Genomic DNA, 21,813 nt, shown 5'->3' on the forward strand with positions numbered 1-21,813 from the left:
GGTTTCTACCTGGAACCAAAAAAGGTTCTTCAAAAGGTTCTCCTACGGGGACAGCCGAAGAACCCTTTTAGGTTCTAGATAGCACCTTTTTTTCTAACAGTGTATAGAGCTTCCATGCAGCATGTTCCTTCCATTTATTCTGATTGGAAAACAAACACCAAGGACTGTCACGATAACGCCACGGTAACCACTTAAGGCCATTCATCCAGGCTGGAGCTGAATGAATGACAGTCTTCAGTGTTCACAAACAGCAGCACTGTCTCAGTCATAATGGCATCAGGAGAGTTAGGTAGACATAATGTAGCTAGGCTTAACACAAAGAAAGACAGAGAGAAAACCTTGTGAGGAAAGAATGAAATAAATGAACAGAACGCAGCTAACAGCTACCAGCTAATTGTCTCTGTTTCATGGGTCCCTCAGGGGGAGGACACAGGCCTTACCCCCTCTTAACCCCGCTCTCACCCAACAGCCAAGCACTACACTCCCTCTCACCAACCCAGGAAAAGTATCTTTATTACTCAACTGGACCCTCCAGAAGCCAATTAAGGAGTGCGTCAGTGAGGGCAGACCGAGCAGACACACTCAAGGATCCAGCAGAGAGATATTACATCTGGGATGTCTCATTCCACTCTCGCTGTTTCCCGGCCCATCTAAATGTGTTGTAATGCAACATAAACAAATGTGTCCTGGCCAAACTTTAGCACACTTGGCAAATCCCCGAGACACATCGACTCTCTCCTACACAAATAAACAACCAGAGGGATTCATTGTGTTCCTGGACACCCACTGACATGCTGTATACGGGGCCATCTTTTCTCTCTGTCTTCTGCTCTCAATGAGGCATTACTTCCTCATTATCTAAAGTAAAACACTTTTACTGTTGATCTTACAATCAAGATCATTTTCACACTTCAAGATGCCTTCGTATAAGAGATTTGATTTCATGACAAACCATTCTCATTTAATGACAAAAGTCCAATGGCTGAACACAAGTCTTATCTAATGTGGGCTGTTGACCACACTTGGTTGGGATTATCAGTGTTAACGTCTCTCGGCCCCACACTAGGTTGGCCTGTGATGGTGGTGAGATGTTAGGTCTTACACTCCTAAAAAATTCCTCATACTCAGAGACTCAGAGACTCAGAGACTCAGAAACTCAGAGAGGAAAGGCATGCCGCAGAGGAAATTCAAATCAACCAATTATAGACACCAATCCCAAACTTCAGTCAAGTATAACCCAGACATCCCTTTATCAGTCAAACGTTTTTCTCACTTTTCATCAGCTGAGGATAAAGTCCTTCAGCACTTAGTAAGTTTTGATCATGTTCAAATGAAATGAAAGAGAATAGTGGTACGAGCTAAGTTCCAACCACAGACTCCATCTCTGACAGTCTAGACCACACTGTTGTTGCAGGTGACTTACAAATAGGTTTCCTACTGTTGTGTGAGAGATTTCAAAGCAGTAGTGGCATCTGTAACTTTGTTAATATTTGGTATGGCGAGCAGCAGAGGGAATAGCCAACAGAAGAAAGAGACATTTCTTAAAATGCATGATCACAATGCTTTCAACAAGACCATATAACGCTGCTTCATATGACATCATTATATGAAAACACTGGACTTGTTGCTATAAAACATACATTGACAGGCTTTTATTCTGATTCCCGTGTAAGTTTCCACTGACAACCCAGCTGGTTCCAGTCAGGGCAAATCTCATCCCGTTTGGCTCATTTCTCCATGTAATCCCTTTTTTGGGAAAGTGTATTTGTCAAAGATACACACAGCTAGGAATGCTACAGATGGCTATAGATTTACAGCCTTCCTGTTTGGCTCTCCTCAGTTTAGATAGCTTGCTGCATTTCACAACGTTGGTTCTGATACAGAGCACCTAAATCACAGTCTCTCTCTCCCTTTGTCTCCCTCCATCTCTTTCTCTCTCTGGCTGGCCAATCCAATGAACAGTGCATTAGAGCAGAGCACTCACTCAAAGTGTTTGACGACTTACAAGCTGTTCTCTATTGCTGCCCTCACACCTTGTCTCTCCTCTCTATCCATCTCTTCCTTTATCACTCTCTCCTTGTCTCTCCTCTCTATCTGTATCTTCCTGTATCACTCTCGCCTTGTCTCTCCTCTCTATCCATCTCTTCCTTTATCACTCTCTCCTTGTCTCTCCTCTCTATCTGTATCTTCCTGTATCACTCTCTCCTTGTCTCTCCTCTCTATCCATCTCTTCCTTTATCACTCTCTCCTTGTCTCTCCTCTCTATCTGTATCTTCCTGTATCACTCTCGCCTTGTCTCTCCTCTCTATCCATCTCTTCCTTTATCACTCTCTCCTTGTCTCTCCTCTCTATCCATCTCTTCCTTTATCACTCTCTCCTTGTCTCTCCTCTCTATCTGTATCTTCCTGTATCACTCTCTCCTTGTCTCTCCTCTCTATCTGTATCTTCCTGTATCACTCTCTCCTTGTCTCTCCTCTCTATCTGTATCTTCCTGTATCACTCTCTCCTTGTCTCCCTAAATCCACCTCAATCTCTCATACATGCAGCACCCACACAAACATAGAGCAATGTAGCCTTGTTGTGTTTGGTAAGGAGCAGGAAATCCAGCTGTGATAGCAGGTCAGATATGATGTGATGAGGTTGGGTTGGATTGGGGGCCATCAAGTAATAAATATTTAAAGTCTGCAGTACCCTGGCCAGTGAGGGACAGACGAGACAACCCAGCAGTGTGTGTGAAGCTGTCTAACACACTGTTTGATGCAGGGACCCTAAAGACTAGTGATAGCCTCCTTTCTGTCCCCTCCAAGGCTGACGCATGATCAAACCCCCATATTTAATTCATGACAAGACACATCTACCCAGGGTTGGAGGGGATTCATAGTAAAATGAGACAGCCATGAACAAATGGATAGGCCAACAGATACACAAGCATTGTTTTCTCACTTCTTTAAATCCCACATTCAATCATATTTTATTCATAAGTCAAAAGCAATTACTGTCTCGTTCTTACGGGCAGGCTGAATGTTTCATTTCTGAAATGTTCCTGCAACTTGACAGTTCATGGCAATTTGGGGATGGCCTCTGCTGTTTTGGCAACGAAGGTCCTGCCACTCCTCCAACGTCAGGGTTCCTTCTGCCAGTCAAGCTAGCTCTGACACGCACCCCTGCACCCCTCTTCCTAACCTCTCCTCTCTCAGCCTGCCCTACAGCTACACACATCTCTCCCCTTTCTCCCCTACACACAATTGTCTCTCTCTCCCCAGTATCTCTTCCCAGATGTCAGAACCCAAACAGCTCAAACTGACACTTTTCACCAAAACCATCTACTGTACTGGAAGACATAACACTTCCAAGAGTTTGAAATTGCCCTGACTCCATGTCTCCTCCAGATCCATGTGTAAGGAAATAAAACAGCAACAACTACTGAGATGCCCTACTTTATTTCCCAGACCAGAGGAAGCAACTCTATCCAAGACAAGTAGATCCCATGTCGGTGTGCCAGGGCCAAGTCTCGCAGATGGCCTCAAGACATGGATGGTAAAAGCCCCGGGTGCACTGGGTCCTGGGGGGACAACTAGGGGAAGCTAGAGACAGCTATGGCTTAGACAGACACGCTACAGTACGGATTCATAACCTAGGTACTCTAGAGAGCGAGGGATTAGTTCATTACCAGGTTAGTAAGTGAGGCTAAAGCTGATGACAGTACTAAATAGTCCCCTTTGTAACCATTTGAGATAAACATACAGGGTTTGACGGTAAAGGTGTGTTACGTGGTGATACAACCTCCGTATTAGTTAATACAGTAGGCTGAGGGTCGGTTACACTCTGCAAGGCAGTGAGGTGCAGGTGTGTGTATGGAGAGAACATGCAGGATGGACTGGGATCATTAGGATGGTACTTACCTACAGGGCGAGCTAGACACACAACAATGGAGAGGTGGAAAAACAAATAAGGAAGTCAAAAGACAAACACAAACATACAAACAGAGGGGAGAAGAAAAATGATGATGAGAAATAAGAAAACAGAAATCAAAACGTTGAATGAATGACATGTCGTGTTGGTGTACACAGTTCCAGCACAGGGTAAGCATGACAGATAAGATGCTATAGAAAGGGATTTTCCAATCCATTGTTATTTATTGCACACTCTCCGTGGAACTGTTAGGGATGCCCAATCTGAATATAGCACCTCCTTGTGATGGAATGGATCATTGACTAGATCAATAGTATTTCTGGGAGGCCAGGCTCTGTTAACATCAACATAGTCTTACTCAGACAAGAGCAGGAAAACATGGGGGCTCTGAAGTCTTCTTGTTATTGGATCTCTGTCTGCAATAATGAATTCTGCAGCTCAAAGGGTGGTGTGTGTTTGGAACAGCAAGGCAGGGTGTGTGTTAATCATTGAGTGAGAGAGAGAGAGAGAGAGACAACTAGAGACTAGAAAGAGATAAACCAAGATGCAGTCTTCATATTTAATTCAGGGCAACAGCTGTTGAAACCTAGCACCATATTGACATTAAGAATAGAAGAGCTAGTGGAGAGTCTCTCTTTCTCTCTCTCTCTCTCTCTCTCTCTCTCTCTCTCTCTCTCTCTCTCTCTCTCTCTGTCTCTCTCTCTCTCTGTCTCTCTCTCTCTGTCTCTCTCTCTCTCTGTCTCTCTCTCTCTCTCTCTCTCTCTCTCTCTCTCTCTCTCTCTCTCTCTGTCTCTCTCTCTCTCTCTCTCTCTGTCTCTCTCTGTCTCTCTCTCTCTCTCTCTCTCTCTGTCTCTCTCTCTCTCTCTCTCTCTCTCTCTCTCTCTCTCTCTCTCTCTCTCTCTCTCTCTGTCTCTCTGTCTCTCTGTCTCTCTGTCTCTCTGTCTCTGTCTGTCTGTCTGCATATCATGTATTCTACACTCAGCCCCCTGAGCAGGGCTCATATACATACACTAGTAAAAATGGATGAACAATGAGACAGAGAGACAGAGGGAGACAGAGACAGAGAGACAGAGAGACAGACAGAGACAGAGAGAGACAGAGAGACAGAGAGAGACAGAGAGAGACAGACAGAGAGAGACAGAAAGAGACAGAGAGAGAGAGACAGACAGAGAGAGACAGAGAGAGAGAGAGAGAGAGAGAGAGACAGAGAGAGACAGACAGAGAGAGACAGAAAGAGACAGAGACAGAGACAGAGAGAGACAGAAAGAGACAGAGAGACAGAGACAGAGAGAGACAGAGAGAGAGAGAGAGAGAGAGAGAGAGAGAGAGAAAGACAGAGAGACAGAGAGACAGAGAGAGAAACAGAGAGAGAGAGACAGAGAGACAGAGAGAGACAGAGACAGAGAGAGACAGACAGAGAAAGACAGAGACAGAGAGACAGAGAGAGAGAGACAGAGAGAGAGAGAGAGCGAGAGAGCGAGACAGAGATAGAGAGAGAGACAGAGAGAGAGAGAGAGAGAGAGAGAGACAGAGAGAGACAGACAGAGACAGAGAGAGACAGAGAGACAGAGAGAGACAGAGAGAGACAGAGAGACAGAGAGAGACAGAGAGAGAGAGAGAGAGACAGAGAGAGAGACAGAGAGAGACAGAGAGACAGAGAGAGACAGAGAGAGACAGAGAGAGAGAGAGAGACAGAGAGAGACAGAGAGAGACAGAGAGAGAGAGAGAGAGAGAGAGAGAGAGAGAGAGACAGAGAGAGGGAGAGAGAGACAGAGAGAAAAAAAACGTTGAAAAACTTTGACAAAGTACAGGCTCAGTGAGCACAGCCTTGCCATTGAGAAGGGTAGACACAGGAAAACCTGGCTCCCTGTAGAGGAAAGGCTGTGCAACCACTGCACCACAGCAGAACCTGAGACGGAGCTGCATTTCCTGACAAAATGTTAAAAATATAAAACAATTAGAGAGTGTCATTTCCCCAAATTTGAAACCCTTATTCAAGGTTTCAAAGACCTCTCTGATGAGGATAGGCTACCCGTCCTGTTGGGGGAGGACGCAGAGAGCTGTGGGTTGGCAGCGCACTACATTGCTGCCGGCCATAAGATGAGGGACAGTGTCTGACAGACCAATCAACCTGCACATGTCCTCTACTGTATGATTATTGTTATTGTTGAATGTATGGTTATTTAGACCCTTGGTTATTGTTGTTACTGTTGTCCCGTTGACAATATTTGATTCTCATTTTTTATTTATTTTTATATTGTAAATATCCAAAATAAGCTTTGGCAATATGTATATTGTTACGTCATGCCAATAAAGCGAATTGAATTGAATTGAATTGAATTGACAGAGAGAGACAGAGAGGGAGAGAGAGAGACAGAGAGAGAGAGAGAGAGAGAGAGAGACAGAGAGAGAGATAGATAGAGACAGAGAGAGAGATAGATAGAGAGAGAGAGAGACAGAGAGAGACAGAGAGACAGAGAGAGAGGGGGGGTGATTATGATGAAAATGTGTATTAACCTTGCACTCCTACTGTTCAGTTCTGCGGTGTAGACCAGTTAACTTTGGCTTCAGTGGCTTCAGTGACTGGGGGGATAATATGGATAGCAGACCACCATGGGAAGGTGTGTGTGTTTGTGTTCTCCGTTTGGAGCGTGAGTCAATAATTAAATGGATTCATAGACAGACAATGTCTTTATTGGCTGTGGCAGTCAGCACTGTTCCACAGTAGATCAACCATACTGCTAGTTGTACTACTAGTAATCAATAACTTGTTTCTGTTTCTATGGAGAGTGAAATTAGCTCTTACTAACCCCCATTTCTGATAAACTAAAACTATTGTAAGATGCCAAGCTGTTGTGACTGGCGTTCTGAACTTGCTCAGGGTTCTACAGTAAAAGACTGAAAGAGGTGAGCGCCAGGGGGCATCCCTCTCTCACCTCTGACGGTGAGGCTGGCAGAGGCCTCCACCTTGCCCACGCGGTTCTCTGCCAGGCAGGTGAAGGTGCCTTCGTCGCTGGCCGACGCCTTCCTCACTCTCAGCAGGTAGTCCTCCTTGTCATACTTGATCTCATACCTGGGAAAACACACACAACACCGTCAGATGAAATGTTTCCTGTTGAGAATCTTTTTGTTGTCCAAAGCTAATACATAGTGTAGAAGGAACCCATCTGTTCAAGCCTTGTGGAGCTTATTATGACAAGCTGACTAAATGGGACCTTTTCCTTCACCACCATCTCTGAGAGAACTTACATGCAGCATTCCCCTCCTGGAGAACAAACTGTATTTAGAAAGAACACTGTTCATTGTGACCATAGAAGAAAGGAGGATCAATTATTCAACAATGACACACAGTACAGAGAAAGGGCTGCTTCCAACTGGAAACCCCAACACCACTTCAGTATTTATAATGGTGTGTGTGTCCTTTATGGGGTGCTGGTGCCATCCCTTAAAAAAAGAAAAGACTGACTACATTTATTTTGTGATGAAGAGTTCGAGCTGTCCTCTGATCCCAAACCTCTGCTGTGGTCTGAGATGTCTGACAGGCTGAGATGAGAGGTGGTGTGTGTGTGTGTGTGTGTGTGTGTGTGTGTGTGTGTGTGTGTGTGTGTGTGTGTGTGTGTGTGTGTGTGTGTGTGTGTGTGTGTGTGTGTGTGTGTGTGTGTGTGTGTGTGTGTGTGTGTGTGTAAGCGAGAGAGAGGGGTTGGGGGTTGTGGGGGTTGTATGGTAGTTGACAAGAGAAGGATGCTGGTTTGATTTGTTGCCCTGGTCTGTAATTGGAAAGGGGGTTAGCATGACAATGTGAGTGTTGTGTTGAGTTGGCGGGGACTAGGTGGGGTGGGTTTGGGGATGTGTGAAGGCTGTCTGACAGACAAACAACAGTCTGAACCCAGTCTGTCAGAGAGAGCATTGAAGAGACAAAGCACCAAGCCATACTTGCTTCCTACCAACATTTTTCCACCAAAATCTGAAACCTGGTCTACGTTTAAACTCAAAATCTCCATACTGTATCTACCTGAGAACAGTGATGTGGTGTGTAGAGAGACACCACAGCCCCAAAGTTCAGGTCTTAGGTGTACTGATGGCCCCGTGCCACCAGCAGCTGCTAAACTAATCCTCCCTCCCTCCCTCATGTCATTACATTTCCTGAGCAAATGTTTCAAATGCTCTTTATTGAGAGACCCCACAGCCCCACAGTTCAGGTCTAAGGTGTACTGATGGCCCCGTGCCACCAGCAGCTGCTAAACTAATTCTCTCTCTCTCTCTCTCTCTCTCTCTCTCTCTCTCTCTCTCTCTCTCTCTCTCTCTCTCTCTCTCTCTCTCTCTCTCTCTCTCTCTCTCTCTCTCTCTCTCTCTCTCTCTCTCTCTCTCTCCCCCTCTCTCCCTCTCTCCCTCATGTTATTACATTTCTTGAGCAAATATTTCAAAGGCAGCTTTATTGAAGTGCATTCCTCCGCCCTGACTGGCAGCTCTACCTACTGTATCACATTGGCCCTTAAACAAACCATAACAATTATTTGACTGAGTCATGACTAAATGCTTTGTTTTGGAGAGAGACATGGGAGTCAGGGCAAAGCAGGCTGTGTGCAGGTAGGGAGGGGAATAAAGCTATTATTGTTTGAATAGTGAGAGCGGCCTCCAAAGGAATGACACAGTGCCATTTGAGATGACCCTGTCTGATGGAAAACTAACAACCTAATAGTCTTTCTCCTACACTGCCTCAGGCTGAGATGGAACAACACCACTGTAAAGATGAACTCTTGACTGAGGGACAGTGGCGGGCGGAAGAGACAGAAGACAAGAGGGGGTTTAGGGAGGATGCAGGAAGGCACAGATGCCCATTGTGATCGTTGGTATGAATGAAAACAGCTGTATTGTTCTGACAAGTTCCCACACATGACTATCCATGCATGGACACACTCAGCAATCAGAAACATATTGACCAACATCATACAACATGTGTTTTGTTTTGGGTTTTTCCAACTATCAGTTTATCTAAATGCACCCCAGGTTAGTGGATAATGTATTTAGAGGGAAACGTGACTCAATCAATCTGTCATCCTAGAACAAATCAGCTAAGATTACGAGAACACTGAAAACGCTGGCGGGTAAAACACACACACACACACACACACACACACACACACACACACACACACACACACACACACACACACACACACACACACACACACACACACACACACACACACACACACACACACACACACTGAGAGAGGGGGAAAGAGTAGCTCTTTCTTGTAGCTGGCTCGGGCTACAGCTGTGTTCTCTATTAGATTAGGTATGTAATTACATGGAATATGGAAAGGCTGTGGAGAGGAGAGGAGACAAGTTCACCCTACTGCCTGGCCTCTCCCTCGCTCTGAACTACAGAACACACAGAAATACACACACACTCACAGTGAAATACACACTGTACTGTACAGTATACACTATCATACAGTACCATGCACACCCCTACACAAAGTTACTAGCTTTCATATGCAGAGAGATGTCGAGTGATGGGAATGTAAACACATGCCAAGACAAGGAAGCATTTTTCTGGTTTGTTAATACACAGGGCTGGGCCCACAGAGTTGAGGTGTTTGATACACAGGGCTGGGCCCACAGAGTTGAGGTGTTTGATACACAGGGCTGGGCCCACAGTTGAGGTGTTTGATACACAGGGCTGGGCCCACAGAGTTGAGGTGTTTGATACACAGGGCTGGGTCCACATAGTTGAGGTGTTTGATACACAGGGCTGGGTCCACATAGTTGAGGTGTTTGATACACAGGGCTGGGTCCACATAGTTGAGGTGTTTGATACACAGGGCAGGGACCACAGAGTTGAGGTGTTTGATACACAGGGCAGGGTCCACATAGTTGAGGTGTTTGATACACAGGGCAGGGCCCACAGAGTTGAGGTGTTTGATACACAGGGCTGGGCCCACAGAGTTGAGGTGTTTGATACACAGGGCTGGGCCCACAGAGTTGAGGTGTTTGATACACAGGGCTGGGTCCACATAGTTGAGGTGTTTGATACACAGGGCTGGGTCCACATAGTTGAGGTGTTTGATACACAGGGCTGGGTCCACATAGTTGAGGTGTTTGATTCACAGGGCTGTGTCCACATAGTTGAGGTGTTTGATACACAGGGCTGGGCCCACAGAGTTGAGGTGTTTGATACACAGGGCTGGGCCCACATAGTTGAGGTGTTTGATACACAGGGCAGGGTCCACATAGTTGAGGTGTTTGATATACAGGGCAGGGACCACAGAGTTGAGGTGTTTGATACATAGGGCAGGGTCCACATAGTTGAGGTGTTTGATACACAGGGCTGGGCCCACAGAGTTGAGGTGCTTGATACATGGGGCTGGGCCCACAGAGTTGAGGTGTTTGATACACAGGGCTGGGCCCACATAGTTGAGGTGTTTGATACACAGGGCTGGGCCCACATAGTTGAGGTGTTTGATACACAGGGCTGGGCCCACAGAGTTGAGGTGTTTGATACACAGGGCTGGGCCCACAGAGTTGAGGTGTTTGATACACAGGGCTGGGCCCACATAGTTGAGTTGTTTGATACACAGGGCAGGGCCCACAGAGTTGAGGTGTTTGATACACAGGGCAGGGTCCAGATGGTTGAGGTGTTTGATACACAGGGCAGGGTCCACATAGATAAGACTATACTGAGTACTGGACTGTGGGCTCTGAGTTCCAAACTGTGCTGCTGCTGCTGGAGATGTGAGTTTCTACAGTGTTACAGTAGTTCTACACCACACAGGGACTCGGAGATCTCTCAAACACTCATCTGTGTGTCACCTGAAGTGTCCTTGCTGTCTCACTGTGAGAGCTTCTTATCACATGTGTGTGTGTGTGTGTGTGTGTGTGGTCAAGTGTATGTGTGGTGTCGTACTGAATTACTCATTCCTTATCTGTCCTTGTGTGTGTGTGTGTGAGGTGCTGTACAGATGCTGTACAGTAACATGAATGAGTCAGTCTCCCAGGTTTCAGGTATGGGACTGAGGACAGCTCCCTCTCCTCTCCTCTCCTCTCCTCTCCTCTCCTCTCCTCTCCTCTCCTCTCCTCTCCTCTCCTCTCCTCTCCTCTCCTCTCCTGACTCTGACTGTGTGGCTGTAGCTCAGAGACAAGGTCCCCTCTCTCCTCTGCTCTGATAGACAGGGCAGAGTGATCCTGTTTCACAAACTCTGACTGAGGCTCTACCTGAGCCTAATCCAAGCAGCCAGGTAACCTTTTGAGAGCTTGTCAACTGCAGGACGGAATCAATTAACCAGCCTTATCACTTCTCATCTTCCCTCTGTCGGGCTCTAGGGCAGAGCTGTACTCCCTTGCTCCCTCTCATCCCACTCCTTCACCTCTTCTCCCCTCACAATGGTTGGCTTGTCCCGTAGCTGTAGTCTGCTGTCTACCAACCATGCAGAGTGTAGTGCTATTACCCCTAGACACTGATCTAAGATCAGTTATGTATTTATCCCCTAATGGTTTAGGTTAGGGTTAGCTGACCCCAGTATATTGTTCTTGTCCTTTTCTTAAACGTCATTTTAAAATGTGTCTATGATACTGCAACAAATTTTCTCCAAGGGGAAAATGAAGTCAGGAAAATTGGTCTGTGCATCTTCTACCTAGAGGACTGCCATTACCCAAAGCACCATGGTAACCACAGCAAGGCATTTTACAGTTTGTCAGAGTGGTTTTGAACAGACGCTGAAACGCTACAGGAAGATACAGCAGGAAAAACTCTATAGCAAAGAACCACTCACTGACAGTGTGTGTGTGTGTGTGTGTGTGTGTGTGTGTGTGTGTGTGTGTGTGTGTGTGTGTGTGTGTGTGTGTGTGTGTGTGTGTGTGTGTGTGTGTGTGTGTGTGTGTGTGTGTGTGTGTGTGTGTGAGAGAGAGAGACAAAGGGCACATGCTCTTTTTTTATCTATATTTTTTACCCCTTTTTCTCCCCAATTTCGTGATATCCAATTGGTAGTTACAGGTTTGTCTCATCGCTGCAACTCCCGTACGGACTCGGGAGATGCAAAGGTCGAGAGCCGTGCGTCCTCTGAAACACGACCCTGCCAAGCCGCACTGCTTCTTGACACACTGCTCTCTTTAACCCGGAAGCCAGCCGCACCAATGTGTCGGGGGAATCACCGTCCAGCTTGCGACCGATGTCAGCTTGCAAGTGCCCAGCCCGCCTCAAAGAGTCGCTAGAGCACGATGGCACAAGGAAATCCCGGCCGGCCATCCCCTCCCCTAACCCTGCGATGCAGTGCCTTACACTGCTGCGTCCCTCGGGAGGCCCCGTGTTCACATGTTCAAACTCTTTTTCCTCACATGAGATGAAGGAGACAGGCGCCATTTGAAGATTTTCCCGTCAGAGATGAGGCTAAATTATCTATACACTTGGTACATTACAGATGACCTGTATCCACTTCCTAATTAAAGACCCTGTATAGTTCTCTGCTATTTTCTGCTACAGTATGTCTTTCATTTAACTGGCTGACTTTATTTTGTAGGCACTCACAGTATAATAGATTCAGTCTAATGCTAGCACAGGATGACACACACACACCATCACACTCATGAATACCAGATGTATCTATATATATATATATATATATATCAGTGGAAGTAATGGAGACAGAAGCCGTAGCATGCCATGCTTTTTTCTGCTGAGTTGCGGAGCTGAAGAATGACAGAAAACTGAGGGTCAACATTGCTGCTCCTGTCTAACAGCACTCTCTAGCAACACTGTCTAACAACACCGACTCTAACAACAGTGTCTAACAACACCCTCTAACAACACTCTCTCTAACAACACTGTCTAACAACACTGTCTAACAACACTCTCTAACAACACTCTCTCTAACAGCGCTCTCTAACAACACTGTCCAACAGCACTCTCTAACAACACTGTCTAACAACACTCTCTAACAACACTCTAACAGCACCTTCTAACAACACTGTCTAACAACACTGTCTAACAACACTCTCTAACAGCACTCTCTAACAACACTCTAACAGCACCTTCTAACAACACTGTCTAACAACACTGTCTAACAACACTGTCTAACAGCACTCTCTAACAACAGTGTCTAACAACACTCTCTAACAGCACTCCCTAACAACAGTGTCTAACAGCACTCTCTAACAGCACTGTCTAACAACACTGTCTTTAACAACACTCTCTAACAGCACTCTCTAACAACACTGTCTAACAACACTGTCTAACAACACTGTCTACCAGCACCCTCTAACAACACTGTCTAACAAACCATCTTTAACAACACTGTCTAACTACACAGTCTAACAGCACCCTCTAACAACCCTATCTTTATCAACACCGTCTTTAACAACCCTGTCTAACAACACTGTCTAACAACACTGTCTAACAGCACTCTCCAAGAACCGTCTAACAACACAGCCTAACAACCCTGTCTAACAACACTGTCTAACAGCACTCTCTAAGAACCGTCTAGCAACACTGTCTTTAACACCACTGTCTAACAACACTGTATTTAATTGAACGACACTGTCTTTAACAACACTGTCTTTAACAACCCTGTTTAACAACACTGTCTTTAACAACCCTGTCTAACAACACTGTCTAACAACACTGTCTAACAGCACTCTCTAAGAACCGTCTAACAACACAGCCTAACAACCCTGTCTAACAACACTGTCTAACAACACTGTCTAACAGCACTCTCTAAGAACCGTCTAACAACACTGTCTTTAACACCACTGTCTAACAACACTGTATTTAATTTAACAACACTGTCTAACAGCACCCTCTAACAACACTGTCTAACAACACTGTCTTTAACAATGCTGTCGAACAGCACTCTCTAACAACACTGTCTAACAACACTGTCTTTATCAACAATTTCTAACAATACTGTCTAACAACACTGTCTTTAATTTAACAACACCGTCTATCAACACTGTCTAACAACACTGTCTAACAACCCTGTCTTAACAACACTGTCTTTAACAACACTGTCTAACAACCCTGTCTTAACAACACTGTCTTTAACAACACTGTCTAAAAACCCTGTCTTTAACAATACTGTCTTTAACAACACTGTCTAAAAACCCTGTATTTAACAACACTGTCTTTAACAACACTGTCTAAAAACCCTGTCTTTAACAACACTGTCTAACATCCCTGTCTTTAACAAGACTGTCTTTAACAACACTGTCTAACAACACTGTCTTTAACAACACTGTCTAACAACCCTGTCTTTAACAACACTGTCTAACAACACTGTCTAACACCACTGTCTAACAACACTCTCTAACAACACTGAATAACAAAACTTTCTAACAACCCTGTCTAACAACACTCTCTAACAACACTGTCGTTAACAACACTCTCTAACAACACTGTCGTTAACAACACTGTCTAACAACACTGTCTAACAACACTGTCTTTAACAACACTGTCTAACAACCCTGTCTTTAACAACACTGTCTAACAACACTGTCTAAAACCACTGTCTAACAACACTCTCTAACAACACTGTCGTTAACAACACCCTCTAACAACACTGTCGTTAACAGCAATGTTGGTAACAGCAATGTCGTTAACAGCTCTCTCTAAGAGAATTTTCCACTTTTATTAGTCATTTTTACAGGATTAAAACATGGTATACACTGTCCAACAAAATGCTTACTTACAGGTTCCTTTTCAACAATGTAAAAACAAACAGAAATAATACAAGAATAGGAAGTTAAAGTAAATAGCTCAGTAGAATCATGTCACCCACCACAACTCTGTCACACACACGCACACACACAGACACGCACACGCATACACGCATGCACACACACACACATATGAAGAAGCACGCACATACACATGCAGAGACAAAGCTATATTAGAAAGGAAAGGATGGATATTGAAAGGCAGTGTGGGGTATTGGGGGGCTGTAGCTCTGGGGTCAGGGGGACTGAGTCTGAATACAGATGGGCTTCTGGGCCGGTGGGATTCAGATAAGATGAGGGCACAGGGGTCAGAGGTAGGGAGAGAGAGGAGGGAGAGAGAGGAGGGAGAGAGAGGGAGAAAGGGATTTGGGCCACACAGAGAGAGCTGGGAGATAAAAACACACCATGTCCAAGTCCGTTCTCTGGGATTTGGAGCTCGCTATAGTTGACTCTTCTGAATCTCTCTGAATTTCTGTTCCTCTCTGTTCCTCCCATCCTGGCTTGCAGATGTGGCAGACTGATTTCCATGAGCTCCGTCCTCTCCATATTACTGAATGATGTATAGAAACCTCCCTCTTCCAGCCATATGGAAGTTATACACAAGTTCTACAGATCTACAGGTCTAGTTCACACCATATTCGTCTTATACCAGCGTTAAAGCTACCCTACCCTAATACAACAACATACACTACAACCTTGTAAATGTGCTACTAGGCCTCTGTTGACCACCCTATCCCTGCTTTACCCCATGCCAGGACCTGTGTCTGTGTGCCAGTGTCTGTGTTTGCCTGAGAGGCAGCTAGAGCCACTGAGCACATTAAAGAGCTGTTTACTCAGCTGAGGCTCCAGCAATCATCCTTTGAAACACACATACACACACACACACACACACACACACACACACACACACACACACACACACACACACACACACACACACACACACACACACACACCATGCTCTAGTCTATGCCAACAGGCTGGGTGGGGGCAGCAAGACATGTATGAAAGGGAGAGAAGGGGGGATCTAATTGTCTTTCTTTCTGCAGCTTATCATATTAATAAGGACAGTGTAACCTTTTCTGATGAACAGTAAACAGTAGCCTCTCCTCACATCACTCAAAGTGGTTGATCTTTTGGGATCTTTCATTTTCATTTCCTTCATTTCCACCACTGACACGCACACACGCACACACACACACACACACACACACACACACACACACACACACACACACACACACACACACACACACACACACACACACACACACACACACACACACACACACACACACACACACACACACACACACACACATTAAGCCAACATGCACATCAGCCTTACCCACAAGCACAGGCACATACATACAGCATGTTTGCATCTTTCAGGGCTGGCTCTGGTTCTGGTGTTACATTTAGTGACTCCATCTGTGTGGAATAACAGTGTTTAACATGACTTTTTAATGACTACCTCACCTCATCCCCACACATACAATTATCTGTAAGGTTCCTTTAGTCGAGCAGTACATTTCAAACACAGATGGTGTTTTACCAATAACTTGCAAAAAAGGACACCTAGATGTATAAAAATAAATAAAAAAGCAGACATTGAATATCCCTTTGAGCATGGTGAAGTTATAAAATACACTTTAGATGACGTATCAATACACCCGGTCACTACAAAGATACTGGCGTCCTTCCTAACTCAGTTGCCTGAGAGAAAGGACACAGCAAAGGGATTTCACCATGAGGCCAATGGTGATTTTAAAACCTCTTAAGGATCCGCCCCTTTTTTCAATTATCGCCTAAAATGACATACCCAAATCTAACTGCCTGTAGCTCAGGACCTGAAGCAAGGATATGCATATTCTTGATACCATTTGAAAGGAAACACTTTGACGTTTGTGGAAATGTGAAAGGAATGTAGGAGAACATAATACAATAGATCTGGTAAAAGATAATACAAAGAAAAAACCAACCATTATTTTGTATTTTTTTGTACCATCATCTTTGAAATGCAAGAGAAAGGCCATAATGTATTATTCCAGCCCAGGTGCAATTTAGATTTTAGCCATTAGATGAAAGCAGTGTATGTGCACATTTTTAGACTGATCCAACAAACCATTGCATTTCTGTTCAAAATGTTGTATCTAGACTGCCCAGATGTGTCTAATTTGTTTATTAATAACTTTTCATGTTCAAAATTGTGCACTCTCCTCAAACAATAGCATGGTATTATTTCACTGTAATAGCTGTAAATACTGTGAATTGGACAGTGCAGTTAGATTAACAAGAATTTAAGTTTTCTGCCAATATCAGATATGTCTATGTCCTGGGAAATGTTCTTGTTACTTACAACCTCATGCTAATTGCATTAGTCTACATTAGCTCAACTGTCCCATGGATGGGACACCAATCCCAAAGAAGTTTTTAAAACAGGAGAAAACTGAGGATGGATCAATAACATTGTATTTACTCCACAATATGAACATAATTGACAGAGTGAAAAAAGGAAGCCTGTACAGAATTAAAACATTAAAAAACATGCATCCTGTTTGCAACAAGGCATTAAAGTAATACTGCAAATAATGTGGCAAAGCAATTAACTTTTTGTCCGAAATACAATGTCTTGTGATGAGCAAATCCAATACAATATATTACTGAGTACCACTCTCCATATTTTCAAGCATAGTGGTGGCTGCATCATGTTCTGGGTATGCTTTTCATTAAAAAATCATGGAATTAATCTAAGTGCAGGCAAAATCCTAGAGGAAAACCTGGTTCAGCCTGCTTTTCACCAGACACTGGGAGATGAATTCACCTTTCATCAGGACAATAACCTAAAGCACAAGGCCAAATCTACACAGGAGTTCTTACCAAGAATTTGACAGAGCTTGAAGAATTTTGGAACGCTAAATATGCAAATGTTATACAATCCAGGTGTGGAAAGTTCTAGGAGACATCCCCAGAAAGACTCAGAGCTGTAATCACTGCCAAATGTGCTTCTATAAAGTAATGAGTCTGTGGTGTGATTATTTATGTAAGTAAGATATTACTGTATTTAATTTTCAATACATTTGCAAAAATTACTAAAAACATGTTTTGACTTTGTCATTATGGGGTATTCTGTGTAAATGGCTGAGGTGAAAAACATGCATTTAATACATTTTGAATGCAGGCTGTAGCAACAAAATGTGGAACAAGTATTAATAAATGAATACATTCTGAAGGCACTGAATGTATGTTGGTGGGAAAATGTGTGCATCATTATCTGCAGGCAAACTGGAATACCCTGAGTTTCTGTCTGTCAGACAGGCAGTGTGTTTGATGTTGTAATTGCAGATAAGCTGCGGAGTGGGGAAAGATACTGACTTGTACAATAAAACGACTGCTCACTCCCAAAGACAACTAAGACTGCAGAGAACGTCCAACTTCAAATAATACACCCTTCACGCATTCATCCAGTCTTCACACTTTCATCCAGTCTGCTTCAAAGGAGAACAGATAGACTGGAAACAAATACAACATGGGAATGTAATTACAAACACTGTGATCGTGAACATCTAATCATTCAGCTACCTTTGCTTCCCATGTTCAGTACTTTCTCCTCCAAATATAACTGGACTTCAAAGGCAAGACACAGGAAACGAAGAAGCAACTGAGAAAATCGTGTTCCAGGATTTATCTTATGTTACTAAACTCATGAGTCTGTTACTGAATGTGTCATAATGAATAATATCTAATTTCCTGAACCATAGTTACGTCAAAGACATGAGCGAGTAAGTTAGTTGTGTCTATTTGGTCTGGCTCAGCTCATGAACCCTACCCTATGAACCCTGACCTTATCAGACACAAACAGAGCAGCTAGCAGCTAGCCTTGACAAACGTCCATTAGTCTGTGTTTAATGTGGTGACCTTAGCAGTGAGTGACCCTAACGTTGGACAGGCCAGTCTCTTTGAAGCCTGGTAGTGACACAGCCCTGCTGTTGACTCTATGTGCAGTGACTGAGACACAGTGGGGCAGAGGGAGCAGAGGGACAATAGAACACAAAACAAGAACACCATCACTGCTGGCACTAGTTGAAGAAAAGACATTTGACAGGAAACAGAGTAGTACAGTATTCTGTATAAACAATGACAAATACACATCACACAGGGCCAGTGTGACTCGCTCTGTTTTTCTCTCTTTCTCAGAAAGGGCCAACAGGTTTATTGCTGTGTCATGTGATTGTGGGATTACGTGCCAAGGGCTCACCTGTACAGTTGCACCTGCACACACACACTCCCAGGGTCATGTCCTCAGTTGGCACACTCATAGATACCCTGCCTATCTGTCTGTCCGTCTGTCTGCAGACTCCGGCCTCGGGTATGGACAATGAGACCACTTTGTCTCCCTTGGCTGACCACTGATTGACAGACAGAGCTATGGGGGCACAGTGTGTTTGTCTAGCTGCTAGCAGGTTACCCTGTGTGGTTAATGAGTGTTGTGAACAGCCTAATGGTCCTGTTTAATTCCTGCTGGCTGGCAGGCTGAGACAGGCAGGTGAGAGAGAGCTGGCAGCAGTCCTGTCTCTCCTGTAGAGTTATCATTAGACAGAGAGAGAGAGCGAGATAAAGAGAGATAAAGAGAGATAGAGAGACATTCTGACATTGATCACTCGTCCTGAGTTAGTCTATATAAACTACAGTGTGGTAGAGAAGGCCAGGCTGGCACCTCAACTATACAGGATCAACCACTCAGTACTGCTGATGGAGCAGTCAAAGGGGGGCCAAGGGACGACAGCGGTATTATAGAATATACACTACCGTTCAAAAGTTTGGGGTCACTTAGAAATGTCCTGTAGACATTGTAATGTTGTAAATGACTATTGTAGATGGAAACGGCAGATTTTTAATGGAATATCTACATAGACGTACAGAGGCCCATTATCAGCAACCATCACTCCTGTGTTCCAATGGCACGTTGTGTTAGCTAATCCAAGTTTATTATTTTAAAAGTCTAATTGATCATTAGAAAACCCTTTTGTGATTATGTTAGAACAGCTGAAAACTGTTGTTCTGATTAAAGAAGCAATGAAACTGGCCTTCTTCAGACTAGTTGTGTATCTGGAGCATCAGCATTTGTGTGTTCGATTACAGAGTCTACACTGTATTTCTGATAAATTTTATGTTATTTTAATGGACAAACATTTTAGCTTTTCTTTTAAAAACAAGGACTTTTGAACAGTAGTGTATATTTATTTCAATATTTTTCTGTATGGCACTTTCTGTTGGATTGATTGGTTGGTTCTTTGATAGATTCATTCATTGATTGGTTGGTTGTTTGATGGATTTATTGATTGGTTGGTTGTTTGATGGATTTATTGATTGGTTGGTTGTTTGATGGATTTATTGATTGGTTGGTTGTTTGATGGATTTATTGATTGGTTGGTTGTTTGATGGATTTATTGATTGGTTGGTTGTTTGATGGATTTATTGATTGGTTGGTTGTTTGATGGATTTATTGATTGGTTGGTTGTTTGATGGATTTATTGATTGGTTGGTTGTGTGATGGATTTATTGATTGGTTGGTTGTTTGATGGATTTATTGATTGGTTGGTTGTTTGATGGATTTATTGATTGGTTGGTTGATTTATTGGTTGATTGGTTGGTTTATTGGGTCTTACCTCCCACGGGGTACATCAACATCATCCTTCCTCCAGCGTACGTTGGGCTGAGGGTCTCCCTGCACCTGGCACCTGAACTCTACCCCCTCCTCCTCCAGGACCACCTGATTGATGGGCCGACGCAGGAAGGTGGGACGCTCTGGAGAGACAGACAGACAGACAGACAGACAGACAGACAGACAGACAGACAGACAGACAGACAGACAGACAGACAGACAGACAGACAGACAGACAGACAGACAGACAGACAGACAGACAGACAGACAGACAGACAGACAGACAGACAGACAGACAGACAGACAGACAGACAGACAGACAGAGACAGAGACAGAGCAGTAGTCATAGAGTTGCTCAGTTCAGTATAATGCAACGTTGACTGTTTCAGTGGCTTACTGTATGTAAAGGATTTTGTTTAATAGGTGGGTCATGAGAAAACGTATGTGAAAAACTGTACAACACGTTTGGGAACACTGTCAGGCGTTCATGCTTACCAAACACAGTCAGCTGGGCCGTCTCACTGTCTCTCTCTCCCACCATGTTTGTGCCAACACAGATGAACATGCCAGCATCACTCTTCCTGGTGTTGGAGATCATCAGCTTCCCTCCTCGGATCTGAGGACACAAGGAAACAAGTTGATCTACATACCTCATACGGGCCTATGACCAGGGGTTGGTTAGTAGTTAGTGTCTAGTTAGTAGTACATGGTTAATTAGTAGTTACATGGTTAGTTAGTATTATGTGGTTAGTTAGTAGTACATGGTTAATTAGTGAGTGAGTGAGTGAGTGAGTGAGTGAGTGAGTGAGTGAGTGAGTGAGTGAGTGAGTGAGTGAGTGAGTGAGTGAGTGAGTGAGTGAGTGAGTGAGTGAGTGAGTGAGTGAGTGAGTGAGTGAGTTAGTTAGTAGTACATGGCTGGTTAGTATTAAGTGGTTAATTAGTAGTACATGGTTAGTTAGTTAGTAGTACATGGTTAGTAAGTTTTAAGTGGTTAGTTAGTAGTACATGGTTAGTAAGTATTAAGTGGTTAGTTAGTAGTACATGGTTAGTTAGTATTATGTGGTTAGTTAGTATGTGGTTAGTTAGTAGTATGTGGTTAGTTAGTATTATGTGGTTAGTTAGTATGTGGTTAGTTAGTAGTATGTGGTTAGTTAGTATTATGTGGCTAGTTAGTATTATGTGGTTAGTTAATAGTACATGGTTAGTAAGTATTAAGTGGTTAGTTAGTAGTACATGGTTAGTTAGCATTATGTGGTTAGTTAGTATGTGGTTAGTTAGTAGTATGTGGTTAGTTAGTATTATCTGGTTAGTTAGTATGTGGTTAGTTAGTAGTACATGGTTAGTTAGTATTATGTGGTTAGTTAGTATGTGGTTAGTTAGTAGTATGTGGTTAGTTAGTATTATGTGGCTAGTTAGTATTATGTGGTTAGTTAGTAGTACATGGTTAGTTAATATTAAGTGGTTAGTTAGTAGTACCTGGTTAGTTTGTATTATGTGGTTAGTTAGTAGTACATGGTTAGTTAGTT

At 43.8% G+C, this 21,813-nt stretch overlaps 1 protein-coding gene across 8 annotated transcripts in view; it reads right to left on the bottom strand.

Moving 5' to 3' along the window:
• The window catches only part of robo2 (roundabout, axon guidance receptor, homolog 2 (Drosophila)), a 583,693-nt gene that overhangs the window by 96,665 nt on the left and 465,215 nt on the right, over positions 1–21,813 (bottom strand). For 7 of the 8 annotated variants that reach the window (XM_014163401.2, XM_014163406.2, XM_014163404.2 and 4 more), the window contains exons 4-7: positions 20,783–20,903; positions 20,292–20,430; positions 6,849–6,985; positions 3,903–3,914 (exon numbers count right to left, since the gene is read on the bottom strand). In XM_014163401.2, coding sequence (XP_014018876.1) covers positions 3,903–3,914; positions 6,849–6,985; positions 20,292–20,430; positions 20,783–20,903 — 409 coding nt within the window. The remainder of the gene's footprint in view (positions 1–3,902; positions 3,915–6,848; positions 6,986–20,291; positions 20,431–20,782; positions 20,904–21,813) is intronic. The other variant, XM_014163402.2, reaches the window with a different exon arrangement.

The sequence above is a fragment of the Salmo salar genome, chromosome ssa20 (assembly GCF_905237065.1).
Source record: "Salmo salar chromosome ssa20, Ssal_v3.1, whole genome shotgun sequence".
Lineage (NCBI taxonomy): Eukaryota > Metazoa > Chordata > Actinopteri > Salmoniformes > Salmonidae > Salmo > Salmo salar.